The sequence below is a fragment of the Rhizophagus irregularis genome, chromosome 24, assembly GCF_026210795.1.
Source record: "Rhizophagus irregularis chromosome 24, complete sequence".
Lineage (NCBI taxonomy): Eukaryota > Fungi > Glomeromycota > Glomeromycetes > Glomerales > Glomeraceae > Rhizophagus > Rhizophagus irregularis.
In genome coordinates this window covers 2,555,407-2,576,181 of record NC_089452.1, presented here as the reverse complement: position 1 = coordinate 2,576,181, position 20,775 = coordinate 2,555,407, and the positions used below count along the sequence as shown (strand labels likewise).

Here is a 20,775-nt window from a genome sequence, read left to right as displayed (position 1 = left end):
ACCAAATCGTATAAATTTCGTGATAAAATCAGTGATCAAATCATGTAAATTCCATATGAATTCCGTGCAAATTCCGTATCCAAACCATATTTTTAGTGATACGGAATTGTGCATTTTCCCGTATCCTATTATGATACGTTATTTCCAAGGAAAAAAATCGTATAAAAACTTTATAAAAAACGTATCCAATTTTTTTATATGATTTTTTTGATATAAATATTATTATTTTTAGTAATTATTGAAATTTAACAAATGGACAGTTACAAATTTGGTTTAGAACTATTGTTCAGGTCCAAGAATTATATATACGGAAGTCAGTCAGAGACTTTTTATAAAATAAAATTTCAGATATTAAGTTCACGCACATACATGATTTATTTTATTCATTTTATCATTAACCTTTATTGAGGAGACCCGAGCAATAATACTGAAATAGAGAACAAGAAATAAACGCGTAGAATAGGCGCCAAAATAACCATGAAATCATTCCTTTTTTAGATAATTTTCGATAATGTTGGTCAAAATTTTATTAGTAGCTAACTGAAATTATCATAATTCCGGCCCTGAAAAAATGCGTAGAGCTAATAGTAAATTTTTGCTAATTTCTAATGACTTATTTTATATATTGCTTGGGGCCTTCTTCATTGTTTTAAAAGCAAATATCAGTGTTATAAAGTAAATTTATTTTATTTTAATAATTTTTTTCAAAATAGTCACAATATCACTTAATACCTTCAGTTAATGCTAAAATATTACAATGCAGTTGGTAAATAAGTACATAAATATGATATATATTAATTAGTCTAATTTAGGCCAACAATATGCAAACTGAATTTTTACATATATAAAAGAAATGCAAACTGATGACCTAACTATGGACAAAAAAATCTCAAGTTATACGCAAATCAAAACTTTGGTCCGCCTAACTCCACTACGATGCTGATGTGTCTGTGTACCCTACCATATATATATTTCAGGGTCCTTATTGTTGAGATCTTTCTTAGTCCATTTTTAACATCTATCTTAATTCAAAAATTAAAAAAAAAGGAACTAAAGTTTTTTACACTGGTCGAAGTGGTATGGTTTCCACCATGGAAACCTTGGTGTACGTGATTGAAACTTGTCCAATTTGCATAATATTTCCATAAAATTTCCACAAAACTGAAAACTTCATTGAAATCTGGCGTACAACATGAAAATTGGACAAGTTTCCACCATATTTTAATACAGTAGCATAAAATTCGTGTAAACCATATCTTGTTATTTTCACAATTTGTTATAAATATTTTATAATAATTTTATTAACTTCCAAAAAGACCTGTCTTTCAGCCTTGACTGGACTGGACCGGGACTGGGCCGATTTGTATTTAGGAAATTTGTCCCATGATTTATTTAATTAAGGGTAAAGGTTTATTGTTAAAAAAATCTTATAATTTATTTAAGTTTTAGCATCTTTATATTCACCCTTCTGAATAGTCTTTGCTTTTCTTCATTGTAATTTACACATGTATTGTGACTTTGTGAGAAGAATGCGTTCGTATATATTTACTAAGAAACATTGAAATATTCAATAAACTAACTTTAGGATTTAAGTATTAAATTCATATTAAGTGGCAGAAAACTTAAATTAAAAATTTGAATCAAGGAATTGTAATTAAATTTATAATTACAGTAATAAAAAAACATTGTATAGTACAATTTGCGGTTTCTCCGAAGTCTGATTATATAACTTTACTATAAATAATATCATAGTAAAAATTTAAAAATTTCGAAATGGGAAAATCTGAAATATTCAAAAAAAAAATCAAAACAAAATCTAAAGTAGAAAAATAGATGAACAGGCTCATTTTTATTGGATACAAAAAATCATATGTATTAGTCCCAGTCCGGACCGATCCTCAAATTTTGGACCAAAGACACCAAAGACCGGGAATACTGGTCCCAAGACTAATATAGGACTAGGACTGTTCCAACCCTAACTTTATTGATATATATAGTAAATGAAATACAAAAAAATAATGAAAAAAAAATAATAAACTTTTTTGATACATAAATGAAATACAAAAAAAAGAAAAAAAAACAAGTAAAGAATATAAGAGTTCAATCCATTTTTAAATCCATTAAAAATTACAGCTACTAGATCTTTAACTGCCCCTTTTATTGTTGCCTTACTTTCATCATCATGAAAATTATAGACAAACTCTTTAATTACTCCTTTTGCTTTATAACTATTTATTAAATCATCTAATTGCTTTTTAGTATTTTTAGTATTAGTGAAATTACTTTCTGTAAAAATGATTAATGACATAGGATGTCTACCTTCCCAAGTATCAAAAAATAATTTTAAGGATTTTAATTCAGGGTTATTAACAGGAAAATAAAATGTAAATTTGAATAAACTAGATGGTGATGATGCAGCCAAAATGTTGAATAAATTACCCCAGTCTATAATAAATTTATCTTGAAAAAAATTCGAAGAACAAAACTTCGAACTAAAATGAAATACTAATTTACTTAAATATTGACACCTAGTCAATAATTTCTCTAATTCTAAAACATTGGCATCTATATAGTATAATTCAAGATGCATAAGGTTCAGACAACTTTGACAAATAGCCTGAATAATTTTTTTATTATAATTCCCATTGGAAAAAGCAAGCAAATTAAAAATTCTTATTTCAGTAAGTTTCTCACCGGAATTTTTAATTAAACTTGTCAAACTCTCAGTATTAATAGTATTAGCATCTAAAAATTGTAGGGAAGGTAAAGATACATTTTCTATAAAGTACCATCTGCGGCGATCAAACTCACAATTATTTAATATTAATGTTTTTAAATTTACAAAAGATGTAAGAATTTGTGTTTGAGGTTGTACAAATGTACTAAAATATTGTATAGTATTTGCATGTTTGACCAACGATTTTTCAAGAACTTTACAAAATGAGTTATTATAATGAGAGGAATATGTATTTAGAAAACTAATTCCAAATAGACTTTTTTGGTTTTCAATTAACTTAGAAATTCCATAATTGTTATTAGAATCATAAAGGAAAAGGTGCAATTCTTTAATTGATTTACAAACTTTTGTTAACATGGTTAAATTTTTATCATGCACTCTACCATCACATCTAAGGAATTTAATTTCTGAAAGACACTGTTCAGCTCCAGGAATAAGATGATGGTCATCATGGTAACTAGGCATATAAAGGTGTGTATATTTTGCATTTTTATTAATAAAAAGCTTGAGTATATTATTTCTAATTTTTTTACGATATCGATATTGAGTATGGATACTAACTATATGTTCGATCATTTCTAAATTTAAATGTCTGCAAAAACTAATATAATTAAACAAAGGCCTCTTATGTGGTTTTGTAATAAAACTAATGAAACTAAAATGTTGATTTAAGTTAGTTCTTGCTTCATCTGATAAATGTGAAATGATTATGTTTAATAGTAATTTCTTTTTCTTAAAAGTTAAATGCTCCCAAGGATTTCTCCACAAAATTGGAATGACTATTTCACACCAAGTTTTATTAACTCTAAGACATGAGGCAAGAGACTTTATGTCATATTGTAATTCTTCAAATATTGGATAAAGAATATCTCTATATAATAAAGACATTTTTTTTAATTATTAAAATTTTTTTTTTTTTTTTTTTTTTTTTTGAGAAATAAAAGTATTTTGTTTTTGACATGTTATACAAGGCGTTGTTGATACTTGCTTTGTAGTACGCCAGTCACACAATGATGCTTATTATTGTAATGTATGACGATGATGATCAATCATTATTTTAACTCATATGATTTATAACTATAACGTATTTAGATTAGGAGAATATGATAAACATAAATGGGGATATAAAAATAATGGTATACCGCCGAAACGTTTTTCTTATTAAACTGTTGCTCATTCACTGTGTTTTTAATCTAAAATATTGAAATTTATATGATAATGCCTTATTCTTGTAAGCAGATAAAATATATTATTTTACATGAAAAAAAAAATAAATTAAATTAATTAATCCCATTTTTTTATTAGTTTTTAACTTCAAATCATCATCACCTTTGACCAGAATTGACAATTTTTACTGGCACTATATTTTTTTAATGTTGGTCAATCGTCATAATTTCAGTCATCGGTGATCATCACCCTGATAGTTAGAAAAATTCTTTTTTTTTTTATTTTTATAGACTAAATATGAATTAAAATGATGTAAATTTTTGAGTATGTATTTATTGTATAGTTTTTCAATATTACATATTATGTGCGATTTGTCTGTCCTAAAAATATAATCAATATTATTATGGAAAAAATAAATTCAGAAATTAGAAATTCATTTTGACTTTTTATACAGATAAATTTGATCGTAATTACAAATTTAATAATTGATCAATTATCAAGAAAATTTATTAATAATAAGCCTGACTTTAGCTCCTAGAAAATAATAATTTTATATCGCTTTAAATATCAGTAGATTAATTTTCTTTAGTAATTAACGAAATTGCAGTTAAACTTTCCTACAAAATAATATAGGGAATTACCAACGTATAATAACGGATAATGGATTATCTGACCGTGACGGATTCGTTATCTGAGTTCAGATCAGATTTAAAGCGGATTTTCTGGATAGATAGATTTTCAGATCGCATCTCTTTACTGATATTGTTTTACACAACTATAAACTTAGTTGATCGTTGGTTTGTACTTTTACTGATTTGCAAATGGATAAGTTTGATTTATAATCAATAAAAGATGCTAAAATGGTTGGCCGGCTTTCTAAAAAAGAAAACCACATGAAACTAATTAGTAACGCATTTCTTTATTAATTATATTGCCTATCATAACAAGACCCATAATCACATCAAGAAATACATATGTACACAAGTACCATTACTATATGCCCCTATAACTAACCATTCGATCTAATAGACAAAATAAACATAAAAAACAAGACACAATTATTGAAGAAAACGAAGAAAAAAATTTTTAACGCTAATTTTCATATATATCCCTCACAAAGCGATACTCACCATCAACGTACCGGTCAACTAACGTCTATCACAAGCTTCTACGTCTCTGACCTAGTGCTTCGATCCGGATGAAATCCGTCATCCGGATTACACAAAAAAAAAATCCGGATTATATCCGGTTTGATCCGGATTGAAATCCGGGTCAGAAATCCGGGTGAAATCCGGAATCCGGATCAGATTTCATATATAAAATTTTTTAGATTGCATATGACGATCCATATTAGAGATAATGGTACTTATTAATACAATTTGGTAGGTTTTTTTAAATTTTTTCCGATTTGATTATTGAATTTGAATTAGCTTATTTTATCGTAATTCGGGCCGGCACTATTAATTTGGCCTGAGTTACAAATTTTATTCAAATTTTGATAAAATCAGGCTTAAAAAACAATATCGCTTCTTAAATTATGATTTTACTTAATAAGATTAATAAATAATTTTCACTTTAATTATATTAAATAAATTAATAATAAATAAATAATTTTTTACTAATCATCAATTTATCGTTGTTCATGACAAAATTTATATATTAATAAATTATTTATCAGTTGCGAAACTAATAGACTATTTATTTATTACAAAATCTATAAAAAATATTAGAAAAATTTTTTTTTTTCTATCCGGATTCCGGATGAATCCGGATATTTTTCATCTGGATCAAAATCCGGATCAAAACCGGATATCCGGATGAAAAAAAAATCCGGATTCATCCGGATTCATCTGGATGGACTAGAAACGGTTCGAAGCACTACTCTGACCTCTGCTTCTTATACTATGTATTTTGTATAGTGTTATGTTTCCTTTCTTTAACTTACCAAATCATCTTCATTCACTTAAAGTTCTTATTCTCTCGAAAAATCGAAATTCATCAACAGTTATCGAACGATCATGCACTGACTGACCGTAAGACACAGCAGTTCCGAATTTCGTCCAAGAATCCAAATTCCAGAATACAAATCCTGAATAGTTATGAGAACGTTATCAATGCTAATTTCAAGTTCTTCATTGTTATTACTACCACTTTCATTATTATCATCATTTTTTTCATTTGATTCATCTTCCGATTACTTCCGGTTTGAGATGATTCATGTGACACATCAGATCATCTGACGCATTTGTTCATTTATCACCTTTAAAAATTTATTATTTTGTGGATAGTTAGGAGACCTATACTTTAAAAATTTTAATATATCATCTTTATTTATCTTTTTCACATTGAAGCTTGTATCTGGTCATACCTAAAACCTTTTCATAATAAATAATTAAAAATATTAATAAAAAATCTAATTACAATTGTTATAAATTAATTTACTAATTTATAATACGGTATGCCTTTTTAATTGTAAAGAATTACCATATTATAAAATTAATTTTAGGTAGTGTTATAAATTTGGCCAGAATTATGGTATATAACTAATTGATTTGGCCTAAATTATAAAGTCACAGTCCCAACGGAATTGGAATTGGACTGGATATCTCCATTGGGTCCAAAGTCCAATAGTCCATTATCAGGAATGGGACAATGTAATTCCAATACTGAATTAATGGTAAACTTATGCATATTGATAAAATGCACGGTGGTTGTTATCCTGTTGGAGCAAGAGAATATGATTGTCAAAAAGAATTCGGTATGTTAATAACAATATTAATAATTCTACGGGTGAAAAATTAATGAACTTACTTTTTTGCTTTACATAGATGATGTTAAAATTACGGATTTCAAATGGCCAAAATATTCGCCAATACTCAACATCACAATTTATGTCCCTTATGGCCCTAATGGTGTAGATTTTTAAAAGATCCTGAATTTGTTAATGACCATCATTGTGTCAACACAGGTAATGAAAAAATCAAATCATTTCATATTGGCTATATGATGAAAGTCAAAGGCCTGCACAGTTAGAGTTTGGCTTTCAATATATTGGGGTTGTTACAATGGAACGTGTATTATGTTGTCATAAAGATGTATTATCTAATACATAAGTAGAATAATAATATAGTGTATTATTAATGTATGCACTCAATTACTTTTTTATGAAACTGATTATTATTAATTATTATTTAATATTTGATTGATTATTATCAATTATTTTTTACTATTTAATTGAAAGTTACTACAACTTGAAGATAGAATCATTAATTTTATTATTTTCTTTAACAACAAATTTCACATGATACTTCTCAATTTTACAACTATTATAACACGTCGTCTTAGGATGTTAAAAATGAATTAAAATCATTTGTTATTAATAAAAGCAAATTTATATGAGTGATAAATTCAAATAAAAATGATCAACGTTCACATGATACGAATCTTTGTTTTGATGTTGTTTAGCGACTGAAGGTCACCAGCTCCGAAATGATTATCAAATGACATTGGCACACGGCTTAGCGAAAATAGAATGATCAGTGTTAAAATGACACCACTCTTAGTTAACTAAAAACAGTCGTAATATATGTTTAATCTAATTTATTTGATTTCGATGACTGTTTAATAATATTGTAAAAAGATTACCAGTTATAAAAGGGTAATATAATAATGATGCTGTATAATAAATTACACTCTATAAATTATTATATAATTATGGTTTGGTCAAACAATAATATTTTTAAATAAAACTTTAATGATTCTTAATTGAATATTGTTGTATAAAACGTACCTATTTGAATTATTTAAATATTTGTTTGACATATTCTGTGATCCATATAATTTTATCATAGGTTTAGACTCGTTTTTTTTGTAAAATATACTTTGGAAATTCACCATCAATTTCTTTAATATCGGTAAATCTATCAAATGTTACCCACTCTCATTTTATGTATTTATGGCTTACACATTGCATCTTTTATATTAATATCAGGATTCCTATTTGCCCATCTTCCATTATTTTAAGTGGATCTTATTATTTTACATTATAGCATAGTTCTTCAGTATACTTGAACCAAAAGTAGAAATTAATTTGATCATTGATTAATTTCTATTAATGGGAGCTTTTCTTGAGTATAATAAAAGTATAAAATTAATAATATAAACTGAAAAAATACGGTATTAATAAAAAAATTAGATAAATGATATCTAATTTAACTAACGGAAATCGATGAACGCAGTTTCAAAATCGATGTTGATCATGTAACACCGAATACTGTATATGTAAAACATACACACTTAGTACTAGTGTGAAATAGTCTAATTTTAATAAATCATCATCCTTTATAAACTTACTGTACAAAGGCATAGTCACATACAAGAATCAAACTTACAACCGCAATAAATAGGACTGGATATTTTCTAAATAATATACGGTAAATATTAGAAATAGAATTAAATCTGCATTGAATAATAAATTGAATTTTACGTAGGAATCAATTTATACGATCAACGTATAAATGATTTAATAAATTTTATTTAACAATGATCGTAAGATAAATACATAATTTAATAAAATACAATAAAATAATCAATAAATCCTAAAAACTATCTCAATATAAATAAATATTAAATTAAATACAAATAAGCTAATACAATTGAGAGTATTTGTGAAATTGTTGGTGATGTTTTTAATATAATCCCACCACTATGATTTCCACTACCGCTGCACTTGAAGTTAGGTAAACAAGTTGTACCGGTCGAGCAACATCCTCCTTCACTATCATTACATTCATATGTTCCGGATGGGCAAACTAATGCCCTTGTCTCCAAAGGTGAGGTTTTAAGTGATTTTTCAATGGTAGGAATACGTTCGTCCAAGAATTCCGTTGCAGCAAAATTGCTAAAAGCTACAATGACAAGAATGAACATTAAAATAAACTTCATGATGACTTTGAAAGTATTTGATCGATTGAAATTATTATTGTTTTGTAGGATGTTAATTTTATAGAGCGAAGGTAAAAATTCTTTTTTTTTTTGTTTTTTTTTTGTAAACGTAACTAGTGGACGTCTTTATAGATGTTCGAGTTGTACTACAGAATATTGATTAAGCTTAGCGTTAATCGTTATATGGATAAATAAGTAAAATTTCGTCTTACGTATTATTGCATTATTTGAAACAATAAGAGGTCATTTGATTTATAAAAAAGTAAAAATAATGAAATGATGATTATCTATCTTGTATACTGCAAGATCAATAGAAAAAAGTGACTCTGTCAAAAAAATAAAAAAATATTTAAAAAATATTGTAGTAATTTCTTCATTCTTTTCCCATTTGTACATAAATGATTTAACGAAAAAATGATGCGTTATAACTAACTCATATTCAAATTTAACTATTAATTATTAACTCTCATATTTTGCTTTAGATTATGATTTTAAAAAAAAAGTTGCATAATTTTTGTAATGATTCGACTATTTAGAATTTATGTTAACGTCTCCTGTTTCAACTTCATTTCCACATGTTGCACGGATCATAAATTTAGAAAATTGGAGTTTGTGATAATCAGAAGTTTTTTTAAAAATAGAATGCTGTACAAAATAATTATTGCCTTAAACAATATGAAAAAAAAAATAAAATCAAATGAAAAGAGCTTTTAAGTTAATTCAATAATTCTATTTTTGATCAAAAATTAACTTTATTTAGTAATAAATTTTATAAATTTAATAATTCTCATCAGAAATTAACAAAATAGTTGAAACAATAATTCTTATTATATTGCTTAAAATGTCTAGCATAATCAATTTCCTTCACTAAGTAAATATGCCCACAGATCGTTAACAATCATCTGTCATGTGACACAATTACAAACTATTTGATTACATTCCACATAATTTTGCGACACATGAGAAAAGAACGTTGAAAAATGTAAAGGAAACATAGTCCTCTCTGAACAAAATTTCAATAGCAATAAATTAAATAAACATACATTCAAGACTGGAATTATATCGCTTCCGCTGGAATTGTCTAAAAAAGGAAATATTTGCATAACTTTTGAAGTATTACCTTATTTATATAGATCGAGTAGAGCGATCCGAAATCCGTTTATCCGGATAATCCTCCTTAAATCCGATACGAACTCGGATAATGGATAATTTTCTGAATGCACGGATAAATCCAGATTAATCCACTATTAATCCGTCAAATAATCCGCTATCCGTTATTTATACGTTGTTACATAGTTGAGTTAAAAAATCGCAATGTGTGAGTCACGTGATTATAAAGCAATGTATTGTTCCGCCAACACTTACCGTCTTGCCGTATCCGGATAGTACATTTTAACACAATACGGACGTCGGATGTGACGGATTATCTACGGATATCCGTCTTCTTTACAGTTTTATAACGGATTAATTTTGTATTTTGTTAAATATTAATAAAGCAGTTCTCACGAATATATTCCATTAATAATTGTATTAGATCCTACGTGAACATATAAGTTGTCAAGTTCTAAATATATATGTAATGATAGGGTCACCATTTTACAGATTAGGCGTACAACCCAAGGATTTTTTAGTCACTGTCAGGTTATCTTATTTATTTTCTTTTTCATTAATTTGCGTAATACAAAATTGACATATATATTTATATTTATTAATATTGTACATTTACAATATTACCTCATAATATAATAATAAGTCAGTTGCTTAGTTTTTCTACTATTTGGTCAGATGTTAATTCTGCGTAAATCCCTGCGTACAGTTATTAGTATTTAGTAAATTCAATAGTCGCCTTACCTCAGTATATTATATATAAGTTCTAGTTTTATAAGAGATAAATAACAAAACTAATAAAGTATTTCTGATAATAATTTTAATAATTTTTAACTGAGACAGTGATCAATTATATAGTCAACGTATAAATGATTTATTTAATTTAAAAATTTAAATCCTATAAGATATGGAACAATAAACAATAAAAATAATAAAATAAAATATTAACTTATTGATTCCCAAAAACTAGTGAAGTGTAAATATTAAACTAAATACAAGTAAGCTAATACAACAGAGAGCATTTGTGAGATAGTTGATGACTTTTCTAATATAATCCCATTACTAGTTGCGATAGGGTTTCCACTACTGCATTTGAAGTTAGGTAAACAGGTTGTGCCGTATGAGCAGCATCCTCCTTCACTATCGTTACATTCATAAGTTCCGGATGGACAAACTAATGCCCTTGACACCAAAGGTGAATTTTTAAGCGTTTTTTTAGTGGAGGGAGTACGTGATTCATCTCTTTTCCAATCCAAGGACTCTATTGCAGCGAAATTGCTGAAAGCTACAATGATGAGAATAAACATCAAAATAAACTTCATGATGATTTGAAAATTTTTGAGAGTTTGAAATTACTGATATTTTATAGTTGTAATTTTATAAAGTGAATATAAGAATGAAATAATTATTCTTAATTATACGATTATTTCTTTTTTTTTTTTTTGTATTAGAATCTACGATGTGTGGGTATATTTATAGATGAAGTTTGTTATGAGCTGTGCAATTTAATTATTAATCGGATAAATGATTAATAATTGTACGGAGTTAATTCCACAATTATTTATATATTAAAAACAAAATTATTGATGACATCAATTCAAAACATCCCTAAATAAATCAGCGATTCAATTTATTCTAAAATTAACGATATCGTTGCTTAGTGGTTTCTTTCTTTTTTTTTAGAAAAAAAAAGATCTAAAAAAAGATTATCGACTAGAATCTTCTATTTCCGTCGTTCATTTATAAATATCAACTTTAAATGATGTATTGTATTGTAATAATAAAACCTTTCATAAATTACTTTTTTCTGTGATGTATTAATTATTAAGCGAATTCTCAAAATTTAAAACTAACCAATTTAATATCATTAAAGATATTTATATGACAAAATAAACTAATTTATTTAATATTATTAGATACCTTTATATGAATATATTACGCATTAAAGGTCCCGAATCTAAAAAAAAAATCTAAAATTATACAAAATAGATAATAGATAAACAAATACTAACCCTATAAAAAATTTTATCCGTTATTTCTGTAAAAAAACTCCGTAAAAATGAGCCTTTCACGGATCTATTCACGGAAAATATAAATAATTCGATAAATTCCATGATATATAAGGAGGTTATTAATTAGCCTTTTATGGAAAAAAGATGGAAAATAAAAAACGGATCGACTTTTTTTACAGGGTAAAAAAAAAAAACTGTTGACGGAGTATTATTAATAAGAATTATTAATTATTTGTTTATAACATTAAAATTAAGATTGTTTGAATTACTATATTTTAATTAATTAATTCTCATTTAGTTTCTAAATTTATTTTGTTTAAACGACTACGTTTTATTTGTAGGAAAGTTCCATGAAATGACGTCTTTCCTTAGGGACCCGATCGAGTCGATCATTACTAATTAGGAAGGTTTTATGGTTATATCTCGTGTCGCTTTATCTACAGTGTGTGATCACTTGCACGTGATCTTACCTTTCAAAACTCCGTCCTTGTCATATTTTAAGTTTAGTTTACAAAATTCTTAGCAGTAGTTTTTTCTACATCTGTATTTTTACTTTTATTACCACCCAAATTTGATTATCCTAAAAAACAATTCAGAATAGTGTGAACCATTCCAACTCTGACAGTATTTACAGTTGGCGCCCTTTTTTTTTGGCGAAAGAAAAATACGGGACTTCTCACCCCTTATAGAAGTTCGCTTTATCTATAGATGTTTGTTTATTTTATAATGTATAGTTTTGCCACATCTAATTCTTATATACGATATTTTAATTCACATAATATTTTACCCCATTAATGTAACCATTAGATAGATGTTCGTATTTTTTTAGTTTTATAGTTCGATGTTCTCTTTTACCTGCTCCTTCATCGGTCGTGTTGTTGGAGCAGTCTATCATATATAATAATTAGGTAGGGTCTGCCCCTCGGGATAGATGATGGACTAAATGTTGGGCACATTTCTTTTGATAAATGCCCTCTTAGAATAGTTCTTCCGACTTTACATAAAATAAATAAATAAATAAATAAATAAATAAGTTTAGTTTACAAAATTTTTTATTATCAGTTAATAATTAAAATTTTATATTTGTAGCTAAAATAGAAAAAAAATTAAAAATAAAAGTTTGTTTACTTATTATTTTATAATAATTATTCGGTTGTTTAGAAAAATATACAAATATAATTAAAAGAAAAAAATGATCAACGATCACCACGAAATATTATTTCTATTTCGTTATCAAATTAACACCTAACGGAATACATACACGGAAATCAATACAAAAGCTCTCCCATTACAACAATTGATTTTTAAATGGGACAATCAAATAGTGATGGATCGATTGTAACCTTCGCAAGACGCAAATCGATATAAACTATCATTGCAATAAACGCTTCAAAAAACTTCCTCAATCAAAAGAATTTGACTCCATTAAAAACAACATCATCAACAAAAAATGGACTAAGGAGTATATAATCCAACTGGCCGTCCTACTAGTTTGACTATATTAAAACAAATGAGTTGGAAAATCAAAAGCACGACCTATCAATTTCCAACTTTAGATTTACTAAACGAAAATTTTCCTAATCTTCTTAAAACTTAGATAAATGTTTTTACCCCTATAAAAAATTTTTATCCAAACATTTCCATTATTTCTCCGTGGCATTCGTAAAAATTACGTGAAAATGATACATTCACGGAAATATAACACGGAACAACATTTTTTACAGGGTATGTGAAAACGAGTTAGAGACTAATGAACCTGTATGAGCAATACCCGGTCACCATACGCATTCTGGCTCTTATTTTGGACAAAAAAAAACGATGCATTAATTTTGAAGCCGAATAACTATCCACGATACTTCCTATCTTAGCGACACGTTTCTCTCAGGATAGCAATATAATAGAGTCGTTACTTAGGTTCTTTTAGCTTAACTTACCCCACTTGCTTCTCTTTAATGTTTACTGTAAACCCAAAAAATCACTGTCACGTGACTTACACAACCGGGTTCCATGAATTCAGGTACAAAATAAAATTCTTATTTGCGATATACTACGATCAGGAATGTAACTATTTCTTTTTTTCGCCTAAAAAATAATAGTAGGTATTATCGTACAAAATAAATTAAAATAAAATAAATAAATTTATCAGATTAACAGGTCATTCTGTATTTTAAAACTTGCGACCATTATTTGGTCATAACTTAAGATAATGTCTTTCTTGCTCAAAATGATTCAAACTTTTCATTTGTGAGAATGCAAAACTTTTTTTCCATGATAAATATTTTGTGAAACCTTGAAAATTCATTTGGTCGAACATATATTTTGCAATAACTTTTTTGTTAAAATTGGATAATATGCAACATACAATTCCTTGAAATATAGAGAATTTATCTTTGTACTTTTTATAAATATAAAAACTCGAATTCTTTTTTCGTGACCAAAACTCATTACAACGAATCGAATTAAATTTTTAATTTTAAAAAGTATTCAAGCTATTATATTATTATCAACATTTGTCCATGCTTTAAGTATATTAAGGAATACACAACGAAGATTATTATTGTAAATGTTTAGTAGCAGTTGCTAATACTTATAAAATCAAAAAATTTGCGCATATTTAAATTAAAAGCTATTTTAACAACTTTTGTATAATAAGAATAATTAAAAAAAAATTCTATTGGGTATAGATATTTTTTATGTCAGAACTGAAGTTTTACAATCTCCAGCAGTACAACAATACTAATACCAGAAAAAAACATAATTGTGATATAATGAGCTTTTTCTTTTATTATATTGTTTATATAAAATAAAATTAATCAAACTCTTAAATGACAATACCAATAAGACATTATAGAAAAAGAAATTTTAAAAATTTTATTTCCCTATTTCACGTTTTGTTGACTTAAAAGATTATCCAAATTTTCTTTAACTTCTTGATATCCATTTTCTATAACCTTCTTATACCAATAAATAGCGCTATCTATATCTATATTTGTGCCTTCACCTTTTTCATATAAAGATGCAAGACGTTTTTGAGCATCAACATTTCCTCCTTTTGCAGCCATCTTGTATAGGTTAAAAGCCTTTTCTTTATTATTATCAATTTCTATTCCATGTTCATAAATATATCCAAGTTTATATTGAGCATCAATAAATCCTAAATCAGCGGATTTTTTATAAAATTCAAATGCTCTAATTTCATTTTTATCAACACCTTGACCTAATTCATAGAATTCACCTAATTTATATAATGCGCCTTTGTTATCATTTTCTGCTGCTTTATGATACCAATAACAAACTTCATCTAATTTACTAATAATTTCTTTATCATCATTACTAAGATTATTTTTTACATTATTATTTTCTTTACAAGCTGCCTCATTATATAATTCAAATCCTTTTATTTTGTCAATTTCTGTTCCAATTCCATTTACATAACAATATCCGAGGTAAAATTTTTCAATAGTGCATCCATTTTGAACAGATTTATTATAATATTCAAATGCTTTAACTTCATCTTTTTCAACACCAATTCCTAATTCATAAGATTCACCTAAATTATATAAAGCAATGACGTTTCCACTTGTTGCTGCTTTTTGATACCAATAAATAGCTTCTTTTCGGTCTTTTTCTACTCCTTGACCACAATCATAAAAATAACCAACACTATTTTGTGCATCACTATGTCCTTTTTCAGCCGCCTCTTTATAAGATTTAAATGCCTTTATTTTATTAACTTCTGTACCAATTCCATGCTCATAACAAATTCCAAGCTGAAATTGAGCATCCAAATATCCCTTTTCAGCTGATTTTTCATAATACTTAAAAGCTTTAATTTCATTTTTTTCAACTCCTTCCCCTAATTCATAAAATTGACCCATATTATATTGCGCTATTTCATTTCCATTTTCAGCTGCTTTATTATACCAATAAATAGCTTTTTCCATGTTTTGTTCTGTCCCTTCACCATATGCGTACAATGACCCAAAATCATTTTGAGCCATTATGTGTCCTTTTTTTGCTGATTTTTCATAATATTCAAACGCTTTTATTTTATTTATTTCTGTTCCAATTCCATTAAAATAAAAAAATCCAAGCTGAAATTGAGCATCCAAATATCCCTTTTCAGCTGATTTTTCATAATATTTAAAAGCTTTAATTTCATTTATTTCAACTCCTTTCCCTAATTCATAACATTGACCCATATTATATTGTGCTATTTCATATCCATTTTCAGCTGCTTTATTATACCAATAAACAGCTTTTTCCATGTTTTGTTCTGTCCCTTCACCATATGCATGCAATAACCCAAAATTATTTTGAGCTATTATGTGTCCTTTTTTGGCGGATTTTTCATAATATTCAAACGCCTTTATTTTATTTATTTCTATTCCAATTCCATTAAAATAACAGTATCCAAGTTTAAATTGAGCATTTAAATATTCTTTTTTTGCTGATTTTTCATAACAATTAAAAGCTTTAGTTTCGTCTTTTTCAACTCCTTTTCCTAATTCGTAACAATTACCTAAATTATAATTTGCCACCTCACTTCCATTTTCAGCTGCTTTATTATACCAATAGATAGCTTTTTCTCTGTCTTTTTCTATTCCTTCACCATATTCATATAATAATCCAAGATTATTTTGACTCAAAAGATTATTTTTCTCAGCTGCTTTTTTATATAACTCAAATGCTTTTAATTTATTAACTTTAGTTCCAACTCCAGAATAATAACATATAGCAAGTTGGAAACTCCCATATTTATTTTCTTCTTCGGATAATTTCATATATATTTTAAATGCTTCATCTTCATTTTTTTCCACTCCTTTTCCAAGTTCATAGCATCTTCCCAAAAGATATAATGCAGTCTTATTACTATTATTTGTTGCGTTTTGATACCAATAAAAGGCTTTATTTAGATCTTTAATTGTTCCTATACCATTCTCATAATATATACCAAGTTGAAGCTGACCATAAATGTTTTTATTGTCTGCAGCATTTTGCATCCAATAAAATGCTAAACTAGAATCAACTTTAGTTTCAATTCCATATTCATAAAATATACCTAAATACACCTGTGCTATAGGATAAGTATCTTCTGCCGCTTTTAAAATCAATTTAAATGACTTTTCATCGTTTTTTTCCTCTAAAGTAAATTCGTTAAAATATAAAAATCCAAGAAAAAAAATATAAGAAGATTTTGTCTGGTTTTCTTTAAGCCATTCAAAAATATCATTCATAGTTTGATTTGAAAGAGATATGCAGTGATAAATGAAATGCTTTGTTTCAATAACATTATTTCCTTCATCTTGTGTTTTAATCAAAAGTGCGATTAATTTGTCAATGAGAGTATCGATACTATCTTCTACAACAAATATTTCTAAAAATAATTTTTCTGCTTGGTTTAATATATCCAAGTCATATTCATTATTTAAATGGTTTTGTATCAATTTACTTAGATATAAATCAGAATTATTGCTGAGCATACAAGCTAAATCAGTTATAGTAATTGAATGAGAAGAAGTCTCTTGTAACAATTCTGTGTTTTCCAAAGAATTAATCTTATCATTATTTTCACCTAAAATTATTTTTTTAAGAGATTTAACAACTTGATGTATAGTAGGACGTTTATTTGGATCATCTTCCCAACATTCTAAAAATTAATTATGTTAAAATGAATAATTACTATATAACTGAATTTAAGATTACATAATTTTTACCTTTATACAAATTGCTATATTCAGTAGGGGTATCTTTAATAACTTTTTCTCGTTGTCCTTCTTTAATGTCCATGATTAATTTTGCATCATATTCTACTTCTTCAGCATAAAAGGGTCTATAACCACTTGAAATTTGCCAAAGGAGAACTCCAACACTATAGACATCAGACTTTGGATTTAATTTGTATAATTGATTTTTATTTTTAATATTATTTAAATATCTTGGATCAACATAAGGAACAACACCAAGCACATCTGTTGAATTACTATATATATCATCTATTTTCCTTGACAAACCAAAATCTGCTAACTTTATTTTATCTTGATGTACAAGTACATTTTGTGCATGCTATAAATAATAAGGACGTATAAATTATTATATTGCTTATTGACATAAACAAAATAAAAAAAATTACTCAATAAAATAAATTTGTTATGTTACCAAATCACAATGGATAATTCCTTCATTATGCAAGCATTCTACAGCATTCGCAAGTTGAAATGCTAATTGATATTTATCATTCCACTCAAGTTTATTAAAATTCTTTCTTAAATAGGATTGTAATGAACCACAATCAGCGTACTCCATAACCAATAAATATTGGTTTTTAAATTTTGAGATGCCATAGAATCGGATAATATTTGCATGATAATCAACCTCGCGTTGCATTTTCAACTATTATTTTAAAATATAATGTTAGCGTTAAAAGAAATTTATCCATGCATAGTATAATATTTGTTACCTCATTAATTATCTCTTTAATAGATAAACTAAATGGATATTTTATAGCCATAACAGTATCAGAATCTTTACGATTTGCACGAAGAACCTTTCCAAAAGATCCGTTATTTATTTCTTCTTCATTAGTAAATTCTGCGTAATCATAATATTTGATATAATTTTCTGATATTGCTTTTTCTAACCAATCAATATAAGCATTAGAATCCTTTTCAGTTGTTTTTGACATGTTTACCAAGTGAGAAAATCTAATAATATGAATATAAAAACGCTACTTTTTTTATAATGAAAGTTTGTCAAACCCGCCACATGACCAAATTTAGTTAATATTGTAATACAATTAGTACGCTAAATTTATGTAAATCATATGCAACAATGAAACGCTTGAAACGTATCAGGTAAGGTAAAAATGTATACAATATTTATTGTTTAAGTAATAAATATTGAAATATTAAAAACAAATGGCAAGAATAATAATAAATATGTGAAAACATTAAAATTATTTTAGTATCACCTTTAATAATAACACAGCGCAATAAAATATTATTAAAACATTAAAAAAAACTAATATCATGATTATCCATTAACAATTAAGATATTAATTTCTCTAGACGAATCTAGCTTCTTAGTTTCGGTCTTGAACTGTGTCTTTTAAAATTTTTTTTTTTTCAAAGTGATACGAGTTTCGATGATTCATCAATATGTTAGTCGCACAAGCTGATGTACCTGTCCGAATGGATTATATTATAACAGAAGGAAGGCCAGAGCTGACAAATTCAGTAAGTGCAAACAAAATATGTTGTAACAAAGATTTATTATATGCCATAAATTTCTTATGTCATTTTTCAATTTTTTTTTTCAGCAAGCTTTCTTTAAGAATTAGATTTTCATAGATCATGTCATCAATTATTTTAGGCGAGTTCGATGCCCCATAAAAAAAGTAGATACGTTTTTTATACTGGAAGATACGTTTGTATAAATGAGATTCCTGAATTTGTGTTCTTTTGGTATTAGTATACTGGTTTCTTACAAAAAACAATGGTGATGAGGAAAAATTATTTGTTATACATATATCAATTTCAAAAATCAACTTCTATACGTTTCACAAATTCAATTAGATTGGATTTTCCGATCATTTTAGATTGGATATAATCTTCCCTGTAAAAAAAAGTCGATCCGTTTTTTATATTCATCTTTTTTCCGTAAAAGGTTCATATTTCCGGAATTAACAACCTTATATCACGGAATTTTATCGAAAGGCTCATTTTTACGGAGTTTTTACAGAAATAACGGATAAAATTTTTTATAGGACTTTCATAAATAAATGGATTTTGTATTACATTAGCGATTATAAAAGAATGATTTAACGTTATTTTATATTAAATAAACAAGAGTACCTAAGAAACTTAAAAATATAATAAAATTAAAGTTTCTTAAGTCTTTTTATTCAAATATATACCAACTCTGGACCAAATAGGCATTGGAAAGATACACTGAGACTTTTGAGAAAGAAGGAATTGGAAGGGCAACAATTTTATTTTTTTTTGTGGGATTCATTCATTTCTAAAATTTAAAGGAAGATATAAATTTTTAACAGATTTGGATTTAGGAATTTAAAATAAACGTTACTTTAATTCGCTAATAATTAGGTTTTAAACTTACATTTTTTTTTATTTGAATTAGATTTGTATCTTAAAGCCTTACTCGAAGAATCATTTCCCAAATCTTTAGTGACTAAATATTATGGGACAAACGTATTATTTTCAAATGGAGGCGTACCGAAAATTTAATCTTGTAATTAAATTTATCGTTGATATTAACTTAACTTTATATAGGATTGGAGGCGACATCGGTATGTTGCATTATTTACAATTAACAAATACATAAATAATTAATTTCTTTTATAATTTTAGTCGTATTGTAAATCCTACTTTTCGAAACTTACCATTAATTGTATTTGTTGAATTTGCTGCGAAATTGTTGGATATCATGGAAAAAGTTGATAATAAACCTATAGAAATTAGTAATCTAATGCGCAGGTAATTATAAGATTAATTATATATTATTCTTTAAGAATGTGATACTTTAATTTTAATAGATTGACTTTAGACGTTCTTGGAAAAATTTTTAGTACGTATAAGTATATATATGTTTATCTACTTTCCTTTGAAAAAAAAAATAAAGTTGTTGAGGCTAATCGTTAAAAATTAGAACCTTGAAGATCCAAAAATATGTTACTACCTATAGTGAAGTGACAAGAGAATTGGGTAACGCGATATATCTTCTTTTTTCATTTCTCGAATATTTTCCACGTATCGAAACAATTAAGAAAATAAAAAAACAATAAATTAT

At 26.7% G+C, this 20,775-nt stretch overlaps 4 protein-coding genes across 4 annotated transcripts; all 4 read right to left on the bottom strand.

Moving 5' to 3' along the window:
- Window positions 1–1,958: 1,958 nt before the first annotated feature.
- On the bottom strand, window positions 1,959–3,684 carry OCT59_016256 (uncharacterized protein; the record flags this gene model as incomplete). Its single annotated transcript, XM_066132360.1, has 2 exons — window positions 2,173–3,684; window positions 1,959–1,975 (listed from the first exon to the last, which is right to left on the bottom strand). The coding sequence occupies exons 1-2, from the start codon at window positions 3,623–3,625 to the stop codon at window positions 1,959–1,961; spliced, it is 1,470 nt and encodes a 489-aa protein (XP_066003354.1). The 5' UTR covers window positions 3,626–3,684.
- A 4,846-nt stretch (window positions 3,685–8,530) lies between these two features.
- On the bottom strand, window positions 8,531–8,848 carry OCT59_016255 (uncharacterized protein; the record flags this gene model as incomplete). Its single annotated transcript, XM_025321941.2, has 1 exon — window positions 8,531–8,848. One exon carries the CDS (start codon window positions 8,846–8,848, stop codon window positions 8,531–8,533), a length of 318 nt encoding a protein of 105 aa, XP_025167559.1.
- A 2,090-nt stretch (window positions 8,849–10,938) lies between these two features.
- Window positions 10,939–11,277, bottom strand: OCT59_016254 (uncharacterized protein; the record flags this gene model as incomplete). Its single annotated transcript, XM_025321940.2, has 1 exon — window positions 10,939–11,277. The coding sequence occupies one exon, from the start codon at window positions 11,275–11,277 to the stop codon at window positions 10,939–10,941; it is 339 nt and encodes a 112-aa protein (XP_025167558.1).
- Window positions 11,278–14,846: 3,569 nt separating this feature from the next.
- OCT59_016253 (uncharacterized protein) lies at window positions 14,847–18,652 on the bottom strand (the record flags this gene model as incomplete). Its single annotated transcript, XM_025321938.2, has 4 exons — window positions 14,847–17,617; window positions 17,685–18,033; window positions 18,127–18,360; window positions 18,428–18,652. The coding sequence occupies 4 exons, from the start codon at window positions 18,650–18,652 to the stop codon at window positions 14,847–14,849; spliced, it is 3,579 nt and encodes a 1,192-aa protein (XP_025167556.2).
- Between the last annotated feature and the right edge of the window lie 2,123 nt (window positions 18,653–20,775).